Source organism: Oryx dammah, unplaced genomic scaffold, assembly GCF_014754425.2.
Source record: "Oryx dammah isolate SB20612 unplaced genomic scaffold, SCBI_Odam_1.1 HiC_scaffold_11072, whole genome shotgun sequence".
Taxonomy (NCBI): domain Eukaryota; kingdom Metazoa; phylum Chordata; class Mammalia; order Artiodactyla; family Bovidae; genus Oryx; species Oryx dammah.
Genome location: NW_024080466.1, coordinates 2,792,983 through 2,813,442, shown reverse-complemented (window position 1 = coordinate 2,813,442; position 20,460 = coordinate 2,792,983). Strand labels below are relative to the sequence as shown.

At 38.3% G+C, this 20,460-nt stretch overlaps 1 protein-coding gene across 1 annotated transcript in view; it reads left to right on the top strand.

Moving 5' to 3' along the window:
* The first annotated feature begins 236 nt into the window (after positions 1 to 236).
* The window catches only part of LOC120860405 (interphotoreceptor matrix proteoglycan 1-like), a 157,171-nt gene continuing 136,947 nt past the window's right edge, over positions 237 to 20,460 (top strand). The window contains 1 exon segment of the mRNA XM_040236206.1: positions 237 to 345. Coding sequence (XP_040092140.1) covers positions 279 to 345 — 67 coding nt within the window. The 5' untranslated portion in view covers positions 237 to 278.

Sequence of the window (20,460 nt, the reverse complement as noted above, 5' to 3'; positions counted from 1 at the left end):
CTGACAGATGCTCTTCCAGGAGGTTAATGAGATAAAGGTTCTCCAGCTGGTCCTTAAGCAGAGATTACACCTGAGGGGAAGATAAGGAGATTATTCCAGAAGCAGGCACTGCCTCCTGTTCTTCATAAATTGGCACCCTCATAAAGGTAAGCCAAGAAGGTTATCCTCACTCAGTCAATTCAATATTTCATTATTTTTCATATTTCTGTCATATTTTTTAATGTGAGTGTGGGCTGTTCTGTGACTATTATCAGAAATATCAAAGCACAAAAGCCAGAATGCATTTGGAAGCTAGAAGAGTTATTTTTTTCCTTTGGATTTTTCTTCAAGTTCAAGCAATCAAAGGTAAGTTAAATATGTCTTTATTTTTTTAACTGCTTATATATATAATCAATTTACAAAGGTGAACAGTCAAAATCAGGAAAGTCGCCACTGTATTTCTGAGGGCTCGTATAAAGCAGGCCCTGAATTAATCATGACTGAATGATTGTCAGAAATGATTTTCACTTGATGTTTTTGAAATATTTATTTTATATTTACATTATATGTTTTTTATAGTTTCACGCTAAGTGCAACTTAGCGTAAACAAGAGAGATGAATGCATCCTATTTGCTCTTTTAAAAAATGAACAAAATTCATAACACTAATGTTAATAGCATTAGTAGGTCCACAGAAAACATGAAATTAATACTTTGTCACTTATGATCAGACAAAAATATGCTTCATCTTCAGAGTCCATGATGAGGACCAACTCAGAAACTTGGTTGCTTGTGAAGCTATATGCATGAAAGAACGAGACACTGCAAGTTTTTATGTCAAATCTTCAAGTGAATCTAAAGCAAGTCACAAAAATAGGTGTATTTCAGAAAAATAGTGTACTAAAAAAATAACCTGTTGAAGAAAACTTCACGTTTTTAAGTATAAGACTGATCAATTCTAACATACTTAATCTTCTTAAGACATCTGAAATCAGTAATGTTCAGTTCTGTAAGGATGACGTAACTTTCCACAATCAACGTTTTAACTGAAGCACTGATTTTAAAATGCCTGTGGAAAAGTAAAATACGTACTTGATTGCATTTCTTAAGTCACAAAAAAACAGATTCCAACAGTTATTTTATATGTAATGTATTAGTCATTGCATTTGGAGGGAAGAGAAAATTTATGGAAAAATTATATAAAAACTCCCTTTATGTTTTGCTACCTATAAATGATAAAGGATGGAGAAAAAGTTTACTTGCCTTTCAGTTGTCAATTATATATAAATATTTACATTTATAAAAACATTTTAATTAGAAACAAATAATGAGATTTCAGAATATTGTGAGCTTACTCTGCTGGAGCAAACCAGTTTGTCACTTTCCAAAACCTGACCCATCAAATCAGCTTTGGTTTTATTTGTTTAATTAATTGCTAACTAATTTAGCTATTTTTTCTATTTTCATATATTATATATCAGCTACTACAATTTCAAATAGCATAATTACATATAGAAAGTTAAGTGAAAGAAGCTTACCAAAAGAACTGCTATTTGTTATATGCCGGTGTCTAAGAAATAAAGTACTATAACTGCATAATAAAAGATCTTACATGGTTACTTGTTTGGGGCTTTTTATTCCGTAAGAATCTCCGATCTGTGAATTTCTGTTAATCTTCATTAGTGAGGTTTACATTAATTAGAGTTTATGTACTTTAGCCAGATTGGTTTCCCATTTATGGCTAATTAGGCATTATGACTGGTTTCCCATTTATGGCTAATTAACCATTTACATAGAAAATGCTTCTAGTAGAGAGAGGAGTTCAACTCAATAAAACTAGCTTTTGAGTTTAAAAGCTGGGAATTTAAAGTCAATCAGTAAGCCACTTTAGTCGCTCACTCATGTCCGACTTCTGACTCTTTGTGACCCCATGGACTGCAGCACGCCAGGCTTTCCTGTCCTTCACCAACTCCCAGAGCTTGCTCAAACTCATGTCCATCGAGTCAGTGATGCCATCCAACCATCTCATCCTCTGTTGTCCCCTTCTCCTGCCTTCAATCTTTCCCAGTTTTGGGGTCTTTTCCAATAAGCCAGTTCTTTGCATCAGGTGGCCAAAGTATTGCAGTTTCAGCTTCAGCATTAGTCCTTCCAATGAATATTCGGGGCTGATTTCCTTAACCATTGACTGGTTTGATCTCCTCACAGTCCAAGGGACTCACAAGAATCTTCTCCAACACCACAGTTTTGGCACTCTTCTTTCTTTAGAGTCCAACTCTCACATCCATACATGACCACTGGAAAATCCATAAACTTTGATTACACAGACCTTTGTCAGCAAAGTAATGTCTCTTTTTTAATATGCTATCTAGGTTGGTCATGGGTTTTCTTCCAAGGAGCAAGCATCTTTTAATTTCATGGCTACAGCCACCATCTGCGGTGATTTTGAAGCCTAAGAAAATAAATCTGTCACTGTTTCCATTGTTTCCCCATCTATTTCCCATGAAGTGATGGGACTGGATGCCATGATCTTAGTTTTCTGAATGTTGAGCTTTATGCCAACTTTTTCACTCTCCTCTTTCACTTTCACCAAGAGGCTCTTTAGTTCTTCACTTTCTGACATAAGGGTGGTGTCATCTGCATATCTGAGGTTATTGATATTTCTCCCGGCAATCTTGATTCCAGCTTGAGCATCATCCAGCCTGGCATTTTGCATGATGTACTCTGCATATAAGCTAAATAAGCAGGGTGATAATATATACCTTGATGTACTCCTTTTCCTATTTAGAACCAGTCCATTGTTCCATGTTGGGTCTAACTGTTGCTTCCTGACCTGCATACAGATTTCTCAGGAGACAGGTAAGGTGGTCTGGTATTCTCATCTCTTGAAAAATTGTCCACAGTTTGTTGTGATCCACACACTCACAGGATTTGGCACAGTCAATAAAGCAGAAGTAAATATTTTCCTGGAACTCTCTTGTTTTTTCTATGATCCAATATATGTCGGCTCTTTGATTTCTAGTTCCTCTGTCTTTTTTAAATCCAACTTGAATAGTTTTAAAAAGTTATAGATTATTTTTTAAAAAGGTATGGAAAATTACCCGTAGTACACCTATCCAAACACAACCTATGCTGGCATCTTCATATGTTTCCTCAGTCTTTTTTCTATGCTCATTTAATATTTACATGGTTGCAGTTCTACCATGCACACAATTTTACATAGAGCTTTTTGCACAAGTTTTATATTAGATCCACATTGGTCTCCATTGTTATCTTGCTTTGATAATCATCATTTTATTGGCTGCATATTGTTCCTTTCAATTGTTACACCATGATTTGCTTTGTCTAAATACACAACAAAAAGAAAGAACTGTTTCTAATTGTTTTGTTATGATGAATAACGTTACAAAGAATATCTTTGTGCATAAGCCTCTCTCAGTATTTAAGATTCCTAGCATAAATTCACTAAAGTAAAATTATTGGGTCAAAGCAATATCAACAGTTTCATGGTATTTTATTCATATTGTCAAATAGCTCCTCAAAAGTTTTCCTATCCTCTTTGGTAATTTTTCCCAATTTGAGTCCACAAGTAGAGTATTTGCTATTTATTAGAGTATTTGTACCCAACACAGATTATTAAGAGATTCAGAGACACGGCAACATTTCCAAAAGTTTCCTTTAAGCTTTGCAGATTCCAAATGTAGTGTTTCCATTGATACATGAAAATGAAATCGTTTTGATTAAATAAAACTGTTTAGGGCAACAAGACAGTTCAATAGTTTCAAAGAACAATTACTTCATCAAGATACAAAGGGGCCTCTCTTCAATTTTCAAAATGGAGATGCTAGTTACATCTGGTGTGTACAGCACAGCATTATGCACTTAGCTTTCCAGTTCACATAAATAATTTCATCGAATTGCTTGTAACATTCCTATGTGTGGAAGAAAGAGAAGAGAGAAAACCCAGCCTTAGCAAGCCCTAAAATGGAAATGGTGTTTATCAGAGTCTGTGCTTTTTGCATTATATTTGGTTATACTAAATGAAACCTTTAGCTAAGTTATTATTAGTTCCCCAAGGTAAAGTAACTATTTTAGCAACTGTGAAATGTCAGGAAATTTGCATTTGAAGACTCTCCAGTTCTCGCTAATCCTTTACTACTGGGATATGTTCTCATTTCATAAAATTACCCAGGAAGGTATTTTCCTTTATTGTGGCTCCAAGAACAGAGAACAAAGCTTCATTTATATCCCTGAGATACCTGCCCAATGACAATCACATTAACTTTGTGACTCCTCTATTTTTTCATCTCGGCTACAGTTGCAGAACAGTGTAATTCAAAAGGCTGAAGGCACATTTTTCTGTTAAACTATACCTGAAAAGATGTCCTTAAAATTGAAGTCATGTAAATTGAAGACACTTTGTGTCCAACTGAACAAACCATGGCAGCACACCTCAGACCATTTATTAGATTATATACTTTAAAAAGAAAAAGTGATTGCTGCCTTGTGACTTTAAAAAGAAAAAGTGATTGCTGCCTTGTGACCCTTCCACGCTTGAGGATCGCACTAAAGGACTATTGTATGTGTGAACTAATTAGACAGCATTGGCGTGATCTATTAATATCTTGGCCATTTCCCTCAGCCATGAGCAAACCACCACCTTAAACATCAACTATATTTGCATGCTATGCCTGTCTGCAAATTCAGATCCTGTAAACTTTTGGTGCCTCAGTCACATTCACAGGTTTTATGCAGTTTTAAAAGAATCCATCTGACCCAGAGAGATGTTATGGGGGGGAGGGGGGGGAGGGGGGGGAGTGGGGTTCATATTTGGGAACGCATGTACACCCGTGGTGTATTCATGTCAATGTATGGCAAGACCAATACAGTATTGTAAAGTAAAATAAAGTAAAAATAAAAATTTAACTTAAAAAATAAATAAAATAATCCATCTAAGGCAATCAAGTTTGTTTTTCACAATCATCTGTAAGTTTATAATTAAGTAGATATGTGGAAGTGACCATAATAAAAGTCTGGTTTTCAGCAGAGGCAACCCACTCCAGTGTTCTTGCCTGGAGAATCCCAGGGACAGGGGAGCCTGGTGGGCTGCCGTCTCTGGGGTCGCACAGAGTTGGGCACGACTGAAGCGACTTAGCAGCAGCAGCAGCAGCAGCAACCACAGGGTCTGAGTTCCCTGTCTAAGAGTGAGAGACAGTGTCACTGGGAGTCAACCCCACAAATGAAAAGCACCAAGTCAGATGGAATTATTTTAATAAGGGAAAGAGGTGTACTTTTTGTTCTGAGTCCAAGGCAAGCTGCATGCCACAGCTTATCCTATAGTGAGTTGATGTGGTTGACTGGCAAAGCTGTGGTAATAAGAATTCATATATGGAAATGCCACTGTAAACTCTGGCAGCATGCATCACTATGATTATTTATTGAGAATGTACTCCCATTGCAGCCCCTTTCCTCTGACCACAGTGAATGTGGAAAGAACATGAAATAGCTACAAAACAGCAATAAACACTTCTAAGCATGTGGCTGTATTCAGTAGATAAATATTCTCCCATTTACATTCAGTCATTCTTGAGGAGGGCTTCCCTGCTGGCTCAGACAGTAAAAATCTGCCTGTCAACACAGGAGACCCATGTTCAGTCGCTGGGTTGGGAAGATCCCCTGGAGGAGGAAATGGCAATCCCCTCTAGCATTCTTTTATCTTTTTATTGAAGAATAATTGCTTTACAGAATTTTGTTGTTTTCTGTCAATCCTCAACATGAATCAGCCATAGGTATACACGTATCCCCTCTCTTTTGAACCTCCCTCCCATCTCCCTCCCCATCCCACCCCTCTAGGTTGATGCAGACCCCCTGTTTGAGTTCCCTGAGCCGTACAGCAAATTCCTGTTGGCTGTCTATTTTACACATGATAATGTAAGTTTCCATGTTACTCTTTCCATACATCTTACCCTCTCCTCCCCTATCTCCATGTCCATAAGTCTATTCTCTATGTCTGTATCTCCACTGTTGCCCTGTAAATAAATTCTTCAGTACCATTTTTCTAGATTCCATATATATGCATTAGTAAACGATATTTATCTTTCTCTTTCTGACTTACTTCACTCTGTATAATAGGTTCTAGGTTCATCCACCTCATTAGAACTGACTCAAAGGCATTCCTTTTTATGGCTGAGTACTATTCCATTGTGTATATGTACCACAACTTCTTTATCCATTCATCTGTCGATGGACATCTAGGTTGCTTCCATGTTCTAGCTATTGTAAATAGTGCTGCAATGAACAATAGGACACATGTGTCTTTTTCAATATTGGTTTCCTCAGCGAACATGCCTAGGAAAGGGATTGCTGGGTCATATGGTGGTTTTATTCATATTTTTTAAGAAATCTCCATACCGTCTTCCATAGTGGCTGTATCAATTTACATTCCCACCAACAGTGCGAGAGTGTTCCCTTTTCTCCACACCCTCTCCAGCATTTATTGTTTGTAGATGTTTTGATGATGGCTATTCTGACTGGTGTGAGGTGATGTCTCATTGTGGTTTTGATTTGCATTTCTCTAATAATGAGTGATGTTGAGCATCTTTTCGTGTGTTTCTTAGCCATCTGTATGTCTTCTTTGGAGAAATGTCTGTTTAGGTCTTTTTCCCACTTTTTGATTGGGTTGTTTGTTTTTCTGGCATCGCGTTGTATGAGCTGCTTGTATATTTTAGAAATTAAGCATTTGTCAGCTGTTTCATTTGCTATTATTTTCTCCCATTCTGAAGGTTGTCTTTTCACCTTACTTATAGTTTCCTTTGCTGTGCCAAAGCTTTTAAGTTTAATCAGGTCCCACTTGTTTACTTTTGTTTTTATTTCCATTGCTCTAGGAGGTGGGTCATAGAGGATCTTGCTTTGATTCATGTCATCAAATGTTCTGCCTATGTTTTCCTCTAAGAGTTTTATAGTTTCTGGTCTTACATTTAGGTCTTTAATCCATTTTGAGTTTATCTTTGTCTATGATATTAGGAAGTGTTCTAATTTCATTGTTTTACATGTAGCTGTCCAGTTTTCCCAATATCATTTATTGAAGAGGTTGTCTTTGCCCCATTGTATATTCTTGCCTCCTTTGTCAAAAATAAGGTACCCATAGGTGAAGGTGAAAGTGAAGTCGCTCAGTCGTGTCCGACTCTTTGCGACCCCATGGACTGTAGCCCACCAGGCTCCTCCATCCATGGGATTCTCCAGGCAAGAGTACTGGACTGGGTTGCCATTTCCTTCTCCAGGGGATCTTCCTGACCCAGGGATTGAACCCAGGTATCCTGCATTGCAGGCAGACACTTTAACCTCTGAGCCACCAGGGAAGCCCACCATAGGCGCATGGGTTTATTTCTGGGCTTTCTGTCTTGTTCCATTCATCTATATTTCTGTTTTTGTGCGAGTATCATACTGTCTTTATGACTGTAGCTTTGTAGTATAATCTGAAGTCAGGAAGGTTGATTCCTCCAATTCCATTTTTCTTTCTCAAGACTGCTTTGGCTCTTCAGGGTCTTTTGTGTTTCCATGAGGAAATCAGTCCTGAATGTTTGTTAGAAGGACTGATGTTGAAGCTGAAACTCCAATACTTTGGCCATCTGATGCAAAGAGCTAACTCATTTGAAAAGACCTTGATGCTGGGAAAGATTGAAGGCAAGAGGAGAAGGGAATGACAAAGGATGAGATGGTTGGATGGCATCACTGACTCAATGGACATGAGTTTGATTAAACTCTGGAAGTTGGCGATGGACAGGGAGGCCTGGCATGCTAGAGTCCATGGGGTCACAAAAAGTTGGACACAACTGAGCAACTGAACTGACTGACTGATGAATTGTGAAATTTTTTCTTCGAATTCTGTGAAAAATGTCATTGGTAATTTGATAGGGATCACATTGAATCTGTAGATTATATTCAGTGGTATAGTCATTTTCACAATATTGATTCTTCCTACCCAGGACCATGGAATATCTCTCCATCTGTTTATGTCATCTTTGATTTCTTTCATTAGTGTCTTATAATTTTCTGTGTACAGTTCTTCTGTCTCCTTAGGTAAGTTTATTCCTAGATATTTAATTCTTTTTGTTGCAATGGGGAATGACATTGATTCCTTAACTTCTCTTTCTGATTTTTCATTGTTACTATATAGAAATGCAAGAGATTTCTGTGTATTGATTTTGTATCCTGCAACTTTGCTAAATTCACTGATTAGCTCTAGTAATTTTCCAATACTATCTTTAAAGGGTTTTCTATGTACAGTACCATGTCATCTGCAAACAGTAAGAGCTTTACTTCTTCTTTTCCAGTTTGGATTCCTTTTCTTTTCTTTTTTTCTTCTCTGACTGCTGTAGCTAGGACTTCCAGAGCTATGTTAAATAATAGTGGTGAAAGTGGACAACCTTGTCTTCTTCCTGATCTTAGGGGGAATGCTTTCAGTTTTTGACCATTGAGAACAATGTTTGGTCTAGGCTTATCATATATGGCCTTTACTATGTTGAGGTAGGTTCCTTCTATGTCCATTTTTTGAAGAGTTTTAATCATAAATGGGTGCTGAATTTTGTCAAATGCTTTTTCTGCATCTATTGAGATTTTCATATGATTTTTTTCTTTCAATTTGTTAATATGGCATATCCCATTGATTGATTTGCGTATATTGAAGAATCCTTGCATCCCTGGAATAAACCCAACTTTGTCATGGTGTGTGAGCTTTTTGATGTGTTGCTGAATTCTGTTTGATAAAATTTCGTTGAGGATTTTTGCATCTATGGTCATCAGTGATATTGGCCTATAGTTTTCTTTTTTTGTGTTGTCTTTGTCTGGTTTGGGTATCAGGGTGATGATGGCCTCAGAGAATGAGTTTGAAAGTGTTCCTTCCTCTGCAATTTTTGGAAAGAGTTTTAGAAGGATAGGCATTAGCTCTTCTCTAAATGTCTGATAGAATTCTCCTTTGAAGCCATCTGGTCCTGGGCTTTGGTTCTTTGGGAGATTTTTGGTCACAGCTTCAATTTTAGTGCTTGTAATTGGGTTGTTCATAATTTCTACTTCTTCCTGGTTCAGTCTTGGAAGATTGAACTTTTTCTAAGAACCTGTCCATTTCTCCCAGGTTATCCATTTTATTGCCATATAGTTGTTCATAATAGTCTCCTGCATTGTCTGTTGTAACATCTCCATTTTCATTTCTAATTTTTTTTTATTTTATTCTTCTCTCTTTTTTTCTTGATGAATTTCGTGAAAGTTTTGTCAATTTTTTTTTATCTTCTCAAAGAACCAGCTTTTAGTTTTATTAATCTTTATTATTGTTTCTTTCATTTCTTTTTCATTTATTTCTGGCTCAGATCTTTATTAATTTTGGGGGGTTTTAGTTCTTCTTTTTCCAGTTGTTTTAGGTGTAAAGTTAGGTTGTCTATTTGATGTTTTTCTTGTTTCTTGGGTTTAATTTTGGGGGGTTTTAGTTCTTCTTTTTCCAGTTGTTTTAGGTGTAAAGTTAGGTTGTCTATTTGATGTTTTTCTTGTTTCTTGGGTAGGATTGTATTGCTATAAACTTCCCTCTTTGAACGGCTTTTGCTGAATCCCATGGGTTTTGAGTTATCATGTTTTCATTGTCATTTGTTTCTAGAAATTTTTTGATTTCCCTTTTTATTTCTTCAGTAACCTGTTGGTTATTTAGAAACATGTTGTTTAACCTCCATGTCTTTGTGCTTCTTACAGTTTTTTTTCTTGTAATTGATACCTAGTCTCATAGTGTTGTGGTCAGAGAAGATGCTTGATATGATTTCAATTTTCTTAAATTTACTGAGGTTTGGTTTGTGACCCAAGATGTGGTCTATCTTGGAGAATGTTCCATGTGCACTTGAGAAGAAGGTGTATTCTTCTGCATTTGAATGGAATGTCCTAAAGATATCAATGAGATCCATTTCATCTAATGTATCATTTAAGACTTGTGTTTCCTTATTAACTTTCTGTTTTGATGATCTGTCTGTTGGTGTGAGTGGGGTGTTAAAATCTCCTACTATTATTGTGCTACTGTAAATTTATCTTTTTATGTCTGTTAGTGTTTGTCTTATGTATTGAGGTGCTCCTATGTTGGGTGCATAGATATGTCCAATTGTTATGTCTTCCTCTTGGATTGATCCCTTGATCATTATGTAATATCCTTCCTTACCTCTTATAATCTTTATTTTAAGGTCAATTCTGTCTGATATGAGAATTGCTACTCCAGCTTTCTTTTGCTCCCCATTTGCATGGAATATATTTTTCCAGCCTCTCAATCTATATGTGCCTTTAGGTCTGAAGTGGGTTTCTTGTAGACAGCATGTATATGGATCTTGTTTTTTGTATCCATTCAGCCAGTCTGTGGCTTTTGGTTGGAGCATATAATCCATTTACATTTAAAGTAATTGTTAATATATATGTTCCTATTGCCATTTTCTTAATTTTTTAGGGTTGATTTTGTAGATCTTTTTTCTTATATTTCTTGACTATCTAAGTCCCTTTAACATTTGTTTTAAAGCTGGTTTGGTGGTACTGAATTCTCTTAACTTTTCCTTGTCTGGAAAGCTTTTTATTTCTTCATCAATTTTGAATGAGATCCTTGCTGGGTACAGTAATCTTGGTTGTAGATTTTTCCCTTTCAGTACTTTAAATATAACCTGCCATTCCCTTCTGGCCTCTAGAGTTTCTGCTGAAAGATAGCTGTTAAGTGTATGGGGTTTCCCCTGTATGTTAGTTGTTGCTTCTTCTTTGCTGCTTTTAATATTCTTTCTTTGTGTTTAGTCTTTGTTAGTTTCATTAGTATGTGTCTTGGCATATTTCTCCTTGGGTTTATCCTGTTTGGGATTCTATACGCCTCTTGGATTTGATTATTTCCTTTTTCATGTTGGGGAAATTTTCAACTATAATCTCTTCAAAAATTTTCTCATACCATTTCTTTTTCTCTTATTCTTCTGGGACCCCTTTAATTCAAATGTTGGTACATTTGATATTGTCCCAGATGTCTCTGAGACTATCCTCAGTTCTTTTCATTCTTTTTACTTTATTCTGCTCTTCAGAAGTTATTTCCACCATTCTATCTTCCAGCTCACTGATCTGCTATTGATTCCTTCTAAAGTATTTTTACTAAAATACTTCTAAATACTAAATTCCTTCTAAAGTATTTTTTCAGTATTTGTGTTGTTTGTCTCTGCGTGTTTATTCTTTAATTCTTCTAGGTCTTTCTTAATTGATTCTTGCATTTCTCCATCTTGTTTTCAAGGTTTTGGGTCATCTTTACTATCATTATTCTGAATTCTTTTTCAGGTAGTTTGCCTATTTCCTCTTCATTTATTTGGACTTCTCTGTTTCTAGTTTGTTCCTTCATTTCTGTAGTATTTCTCTGCCTTTTCATTAATTTTTTTTAACTTATTGTGTTTGAGGTCTCCTTTGCCCAGATTTCAAGTTTAAATTCTTTCTTCCTTTTGCTTTCTTCCCTCCTGAGGTTGGTCCAGTGGTTTGTGTAAGCTTCATATAGGGTGAGATTTGTGCTGAGTTTTTGTTTGTTTTTCCTCTGATAGGTAAGACTGAGTGAGGTGGTAATCCTGTCTACTGATGACTGGATTTGTATTTTTGTTTTGTTTGTTGTTTAGATGAGGCGTCCTGCACAGGGTGCTACAGGCAGTTGAGTGATGCCAGGTCTTATATTCAAGTGGTTTCCTTGGTGTGAGTTCTCAAAATTTCATACCCCTAGGATTAGTTCTTTGGTAGTCTAGGGTAGTCTTGGGGCCTCCCTTGTAGCTCAGCTGGTAAAGAATCTGCCTGCAATCGGGAGACCTGGGTTTGATCCCTGGGTTGGGAAGATTCCCTGGAGAAGGAAATGGCAACCCACTCCAGTATTCTGGCCTGGAGAATTCCATGGACTACAGTCCATGGGGTTGCAAAGAGCTGGATATGACTGAGCTACTTTCACTTTCACTTCTAGGGTCTTAGAGCCTGTGCTCCCACTCCAAAGGCTCGGGGCTTGATTTTTCAATAGTTGCCAGTCCAACAAGCAAAACTAACCAATTGCTCCACATCAGGGGCCAGAAGGACTCCAGAGAACTTGGCATTTCAATCAGGGCTTATATCCCCTCCTTCTCATTCTCACACAGAGCAAGAGGGTAACCGAGAAGGACCAAACTTAAGATGCACAGTAGCGTGTCTGACGTCTGACATAGGCCTTCCTGCCACAGAGCATTTTGGGAGGAGCAGCAAAACACAAAGCGGGCACTCCTCTGAAGAAGAAACAAAGTCCAAGGATGACTAGAGATGACTGCCCAGTGCCTGTCGCAACTAGGGGTTACCCAGGTTTTGTGGAAACAGCATTGCTCACGTGGAGCAGGAACCACTCCCAGTCCTCTGGAGTCCCAGAGACATGCACAGTGACCCTCTCTAGTATTCTTGCCTGGAGAATTCCATGGACAGAGGAGCCTGGCAGGCTACAGAGCCTGGCAGGATCACAACAAGTTAGACATGACTGAAGGAACTGAGCACACAGACAGCACATTCTTGGGGAAAGTGTCTTTCTGGATGCCTTTGTAAAGGCATCTTCTTTCATTCCACTTTGGGTTCCTTCATCCAACTGTCTTTCATCCCCTAACACACCACTGCTGGAGGAGGAAATTGCAACCATCTCCAGTATCCTTACCTGGAGAATCCCATGGACAAAGGAGCCTGACAGGCTACAGTCCATGAGGTCGCAAAGAGTTGGATGTGACTGAAGCGCATTAGCAGGCATGCACGAAACCCAGGGGCACTATTTTTTAACAACCGTAGTCAATTCAGAGCTGATCACAATGCTTTGTAGCTAGCAATCATATTAACAATCCTTTTGCTTAATATTATATTTTTATTGTAAAAGCTCAACCAAATTTTAATTAATCTTATTTCTTAAGATTTCACTGCTTGGTAGACAAAGTGCTCATTTCTGGTCAGGAACCTATGGCAGAGGATGCTAAGTAATGTTCCTAAAATCATTTGAGGTGGGAAGGTTAGGACCAAATCTGAGATTTCAGCTGTATCCAGTCCCATTTTACATCTACTTGGTCTATTAATCAATTCAGTATAATATGATGAGTACAAGTAATATGATTTTTATTAGTCATTTAAAAGCCAACTTTCCTCTGCTAGCAGCACCAGATGATGGTTAGTTCTGGACCATCTCCAACATCTATTTGCATGACTGATCTCAAGGTGGCTGGCCTCATCCTTCAGCGCTACCCTAAAAATGGAAGCATCAATTTTAAAAGTTCTATTACTCAATAAGAAAGCGTGACACTCTGAACTCTTCAAAGAAAGAGTTGTTTTTTCATGGTGTCACTTCAAATGCCCGATATTATGGTCTAAGTTTAGTGGTAACACCCTGATGCTGGGAAAGATTGAAGGCAAAAGGAGAAGGGGGCGCCAGAGGATGAGATGGTTGGACAGCATCCCCAACTCAGTGGACTTGGGCAAACTCTGGGAGATAGTGAGGGACAGGGAGGCCTGGCATGCTGCAGGCCATGAGGTCACAAAGGGTCAGATACGACTGAGTGACTGAAGAACATTAGTGGCAAGTGACTTATTAAGAGTATTTTATGTATCTAAAGGTACTACCTGGCCAAATGGGTGAAAGCAGACACAGCAGGAAAGCCTCTCTTGAACCAAAAATATCCCTCTCTCAAAATGCTGAAACTTCACCTACAGGTCTGTAATATTTCCAGACTCAAGATACACAATTCTGGAACACCACCTCTTTCTAATAATCTCTCCTTCTTGCCTTTATGGAATATGATTTTCACTATCAGCAAAACAGCCCAATCCCTCTGTGTGCTGTGTGCCAAGTCACCTCAGCCATGTCTGACTCTTTGCAACCCCATGGATTGTAGCCCACCAGGCTCCTTTGTCCATGGGATTCTTCAGGCAAGAGTACTGGAGTGGATTGCCATGCCCTCCTTCAGGGGAACTTCCCAACCCAGGGATCCAACTTGCATCTCTTACGTCTCCTGAATTGGCAGGCAGGTTCTTTACCACTAGCACCACCTGGGAAGCCTCTCTCAATTTCTTCAATTCTTCAGCCTATCCAGCCCTCAGAATCCTTCATATTAACCCTTGGTACTCGGATCCACTTCTGAACTTCTCTCAACAGTCTTCTTATTAGTACATTAGATACCTTAGTCCTTGACCTTCTGCTCCATTTGCTTTGATTAACCCCATTTTGGGTAACTAGCTTTCAAGAATGTCATTAGAGAATGTCAGACAAAATGCTTGATGAAGAAATTCATGCCCCCAAACCCTTAATTGGGCCCTCCACACTATTCACAGTCAAACTCATCTCTGACTTCTTGACCTAGTCCAAAGTTGATTTTCAAAGCTTCTCTTTCTCTTTGAACCTGCAATCTGATTCTTCCTCATTTCCATGATGACACAGTTAAAAGCCAAGGCTTTCAGGTTTGCACAGCAGTGCATTCAACACAGCTCGGTGGTGTCTGACTCTCTGTGGTCCCATGGACTGTAGCCTGCCAGGCTTGTTTATCCATGAAATTTTCCAGGTAAGAATATTGGAATGGTTTGCCACTTCCCACTCCCAGGGATCTTCCAGACCCAGGAATCGAACCTGAGTCTTTTGCATCTCCTGCATTGGCAGGCAGAGTCTTTACCACTAGCCCCACTTGAGAAGTCCCCAGTACAGCACTCAGCTATAGAAAGAATTCTGTCAGTTATGTGCTGTGTGATCTTGGCAAATGGCTGGGTCCCACACATCTCTCCATCTTATGGCTTCTAATCAATAAAATGGGAAAAATAATAGCAGAATCTGCTTCATAGAGCTGTAATGAATATTAGTGAAGCATCTATTACTATTGTAGAAACTTTTGCTCAATAAACACCAGCTCCTAAATGACAACAATGATCATCACTGTTACTATTACCACCTCCAGGTACTGAGACTGAGGTCATTTGATTTCATTTGCCATCTCTTCTTTCCACTTCAAAGTTTCTCTGTTTCCATCCAAACTCTCTTCATTCTCTTGCTTCAGAGAGAATAAAAAGATTTCATACCTTTGCTAATATTGTTTCTATCTCCTATGATACCACCAACTCTAAGGCTTTCCTCTGACCATCTCCTTTTCCACTGACTTCAGTTTCCTGGCCTGCAAAATTTTATGTGACATCTCTCAACACTGGTAAAAACACCAATTCTGAGGCTTCAGCATTGAAGATTCTGATTTAAGTTGTTTGAGTTGAGGTCCAAGCTAGTAGGGAGATTAAAAGACAAAAGTAGTAAAGTCTTCTATTCTACAATATATAATCCACTAAGTTAAGGAATATACAAAATGAGTATTACTAGATGTAAAATATGAGTAGATGTAAAACATGATATTGAACATAATAATCATGAGGGGAGGAGAATACAAATACCAGGTTTTTAAAATGCATTTAAAATTAGAAGATCAACAATTCAAAATATTCTTGCCTGGAAAATCCCATGGACAGATGTATGTATATGGTGACTGCTAGACAAAAACCTCATGGTAACCACAGACCAAAAATCTGTAACAGATATACACACAAAAAAGAAAAAGAATCCAAACACAACTGTGTGTGTATTCACCACTCAGTCATATCTGACTCTTTGTGATCCTATAGACTGTAGCCCACCAGATTCCTCTGTCTACGGAATTCTCCAAGCAAGAATACTGCAATGGGTAGCCATTCCCTCCTCCAGGGGATTTTCCCAGGGATCAAACCCAGGTCTTCTGCATTGCAGGCAGGTTCTTTACTGTCTGAGCCACCAGGGAAAGCCCAAACATAACATTAAAGAGAGTTATAAGAGAACAAAAGAACAATAAAGGGGAAAGAGTTCTCCAAAAATAAATCCAAAACAATTAACAACAAAGCAGTTAGAGCAAGCTGGAATAATTGTTAAACCTACCCAGGTGATCCTTCTATGCAGCCAGGTTTGAGGAGCATGATTTATTGCCTTCTAGAAAGATTTATGTGGGTCATTATAATATGGGCCACTGGGGGGTTGTTTTTCTCTCACTTTTCTAGTAAATGTTATATCATGAATGTATTTCCAGTTTGGAAGAAGCAATCTCATTTAACATGATTGATAAAATGACTTGTATAATCATTCCCTTCGTTATGTTGTTTCTTTCTTTTTAACTTTGTTGTTGTTCAGCCTCTCAGTCGTGTCCGACTCTTTGTAACCCCCATGCACGACAGCATTCCAGGTTTCTCTGTCCTTCGCTGTCTCCTGGAGTTCCTCTGTGTATTCCTGCCACCTCTTCCTAATCTCTTCTGCTTCTGTTAGGTCTTTACCGTTTCTGTCCTTTATTGAGCCCATCTTTGCATGAAATGTTTCCTTGGTATCTCTAATATTCTTGAAGAGATCTCTAGTCTTTCCCGTTCTGTTGTTTTCCTCTATTTCTTTGCACTCATTGTTCACTTAAGAAAGCTTTCTTATCTCTCTTTGCTATTCTGTGGAACTCTGCATGGAGATGGGTATATCTTTCCTTTTCTCCTTTGCCTTTTGCTTCTTTTCTCAACTATGTCCATCTTGTTCTCTGTAATAGCGTCAGCACTCTGCTTTCAGGCATAAATCACTCTGCTCTCTGCCTTTGGCCTCATTTTGTGCTGTCATCTTCCATCTCTAAAGTCAGGAATCTCGGTATCACCTAAGACATCTTCCTCTTCTTCACATCTAGTTTGTCCAAATCCTACCGAGTGGTGTTGCTGTTGCTGTTTAGTTGCTCAGTCATGTCTGACTCCTTGTGATCCCATGGACTGTGGCCTGCTAGGCTCCTCTATCCATGGGATTTCCCATGCAAGAGTACTGGAGTGGATTGCCATACCAAGTGGTGTGCTGATAAACAGTTAGCCACTATCTTTCCAAGGGGTGAAAATCCATACGCACAGTGTTTGCCAATACTCATAATGTAAATAAAGATTCCTACCATGACCAATTTCAGACTACCAACATGCCATCTCCCAACAGGGAATGTGCAAATTGCCTTTCAGGACCTGGACACCACTGTGAGCCTGGTCCACAGCCACTCCTAGTGCATAGATGCTTCCAGCACTCTGGAACATCCTAGAGGGCTGGGATGGGAGGGAGACGGGAGCGAGGTGCAGGACGGAGGGGACATATGTCTACCTGTGGCTGGTTCGTGTTGATGTGTGGCAGAGGCCAACACAATACGGAAGAGCAATTGGCCTCCAATGATTGCATTTTGTTCTTTACTTCTCAATACTGTGCAATTAAAATCTTTGATTAAAAAAGAAAGAAAGAAAGAAGTCTTCCACGTCATTGGACATCGCAGACCCTGAGGCAAAAGCTTCCCTGCTACTCGGGGAACCAGGAGGGAAAGGAAAAGAGGAGTGAGACAGTAAAAGAGGGGAAACCAACATAAAGATGCCTCCCCAAACTCACCAGCACTTGGAGTCAAGTGCAACCAACCGCCAATCTCAAGGCGCCATGTTTAGAGACCACACTATCTCCAGATGGTTGGTGAGGTTGGGAGCCTGTGGATGAATGGAGAAAAATGTATGCCCTCTCCCCAGAGATTCACTTCACAGTACACTAACGTCCCTGCACTTCCGGTGCACTCATCTTTGGACTGAGGGTGGGTCGTGGTGCTTCTCACACCTCAGCAGCAACAGAAAATCCTGGGGCAGGAAAAGCATACACTGTGACACAGCCATGAGGCAAGCAGCTGTGGGTTTGTGTCTCCATATCAGGTCAGAGCTTGTGAAGAGCCGATCTGAGAGACAGGTGAGGCTCAGCAGGCCTGAGATGACGTCAGGAGCATCTGAGCCTGGTGTGCACACACCACTGGGTATTCCCTCTTCTTTTGATGGACTCTGCATTACTTACAACACTGGTACAGATATTCCCAAGTGTCCCCTGAGGCTCACACCAGGCGGAATCTCTCCAGAGTCTGTCCCTGTCTCTCTCCACTGAGTAGAAGAGAAAGCTCATTGTGTCAAGAGGAAGACATTTTCAACTTTACAGGTTATACCAAACTGTCTCCCGGTATGTTTCTGCCACTTTGAGTAAGACTTCCTTTTATTTCAAATCTTCATCCATACTCTGTATCGCCTGACTTTATTTTTTGTCAGTCAGCTTTGGGAATGAAGCAGTATCTCAGTGTGGTTTTAATTTGCATGTCTCAGATTACTGTTGAGGTGCAGTATCTTTTCATACATTTAGGACCCTTTCTGCTTCCTCTTCTAAGATATGAGACATATGTCTTTTCTCATTGGTTTAGAGCAGTTCTACTGAAGCTGTGGATGTCAATCCTTTGGCATTTCATTACCCATCAAATACCTTCTCTCAGTGTGTAGCTTTTTCTTCTTACTCTCTAAATGGCACCCTTTAATGAACACACATTCTTAATTTTAATGTTGTTTAATCATCAGCCTTTAACTCCATGGTTTATAGAGTTTTTTGTCTTAGCTTAAAAGTCCTTCATTATCTTAAAGCCATAAAAATATTCTAGTCTATTGTCTTATAAAAGATGTACATGTGTGCGTGAGTGCTAAGTCATTGTAGTCATGTCGGACTCCTTGTGACCCCGTGGACTGTAGCCCACCAGGCTCTTCTGTCCATGGGATTCTCCAGGCAAGAATACTGGATGGGTTGCCATGCCCTCCAAACCACAACATGAATCAGCCATAGGTATACATATATCCCCTCCCTCTGGAAACTCCCTCCCATCTCCCTTCCCCTCCCACCCCTCTAGGCTGATACAGAGCCGCTGTTTGAATTCCCTGAGGCATACAGCAAATCCCCATTGGCTGTCTGTTTTGCATATGGTAATGTAAGTTTCCATGTTACTGTCTCCATACATCTCACCCTCATCTCCTCTCTCCCCATGTCCTGAACATGGGTTTGTTACTTTTATTACACCTGAGCTGGTACCACATTGCTTTAATTATTACAAATTTATCATAATTTTGAAATCTTGTAACCATGCTTCCCTCCCATTGTTCTCTTTCTACAGGACTGTCTAAACTATTCTTGACCCTCCACTCTTCCATAATATGTCTAAAATTAGATCACTAAGTACCACTGAGATTGTATTGGAGTTGTGTTGAATCTGTAGATCAATTTGGGGAAAAATTGATACCCTTATAATGTTAAGACTTTCTATCCAGAAACATGGACTATCTCTCCTGTTATTAGTACTTTATAATAAAGTCGCCTAATTATATTGTAAAGGGCTTCCACACCATGGACTTATCCCTAGTTACTTGATATTAACTGTAATCTTGTAAATGGCGCTCTTATTGCAGTTTTTGTGTAGAAAAGTAATTGGCTTTATATCCCTTAGCTTTGCTGAACAATCTTAATTCTGAAAATTCACTAGCAATTCTTGGGAGTTTTCTGCTTAAAAATTATATCATTTTTGAATAACAAAAACTAAAGATCTCCCTTTTCAGTATTTTTATCTTTTCTTTCTTTATATTTTCTTACTGCCTTCAATAAGCCATCCACTATTGCCTATGTTTATTTCCTTTATATTCTATATAAAGAGAAATGGTGATTGCATACACCATATACCTTGATATTCCATGTACCTTGATAGTGATCTGGAAGGGAATGCTTTCATAGTTCACCATTAAGAATGGCATTTGTTTTAGACTCAGTGCTTGTTTTGTTTTTGAAAATTTGCTACATCAAGTTTTAAAAAGTTCTTTTCTATTCCTAAGAGTTTTAATCGTGGATAAATACAGATATATATCATGAACTTCTGTACCTACTGAGATTATCAAATGTTTTTTCTCTTTTAATTCATTAATGTGAAAAATTACCTTAATCAATTTCAAATATTAAACCAACCTGATATTCCTGAGATATATCTGACTTGGTCATCATCTTTTTTCACACTCTGCTGGATTCCATTTGCTAATATTTTATTTCACATTCTTGCATTCATATTCATAAGTGAGATTGGACCATGATTTTTTTCTCATACTTTCCTCATCAGGTTTTGTAAGAGTTTGTATAAAAATAAAGTTATTCTTTCCATGAATGTTTGATAGAACTCTTAGGTGAATAGTTATATTTACAAAAAGATACTTGGCTACTGACTCAGTTTTTTAAAGATTATAATCCTTCTGTCTCTGCTTCCATTCATTTTGTATAATAAATTTGTAATTTGCATATTTCTATAATTTATCTATTTCATCAAAATTTCAAATTTATCGACAAAACATTGTTAAGTTTCTCATGCCACTAGGAAGTAGAGTGATGTCCTCCTTTTCAATCTTGATAGTAATTATTTGTACCTTCTCTTTCTCATATTTTTTGTTTCTGTTATTAGTATTTTCAAAGGAAAAATTTTTTGCTTTTATATGGCTTTTTCTTCTCTTTTTTATTATCTTTTCTTTTATATTTTATTAATCTCTACTCTTATCTTTATTCTTATGCTTTTTTGAATTTATTTGTTTTCTTTTGTTAAAT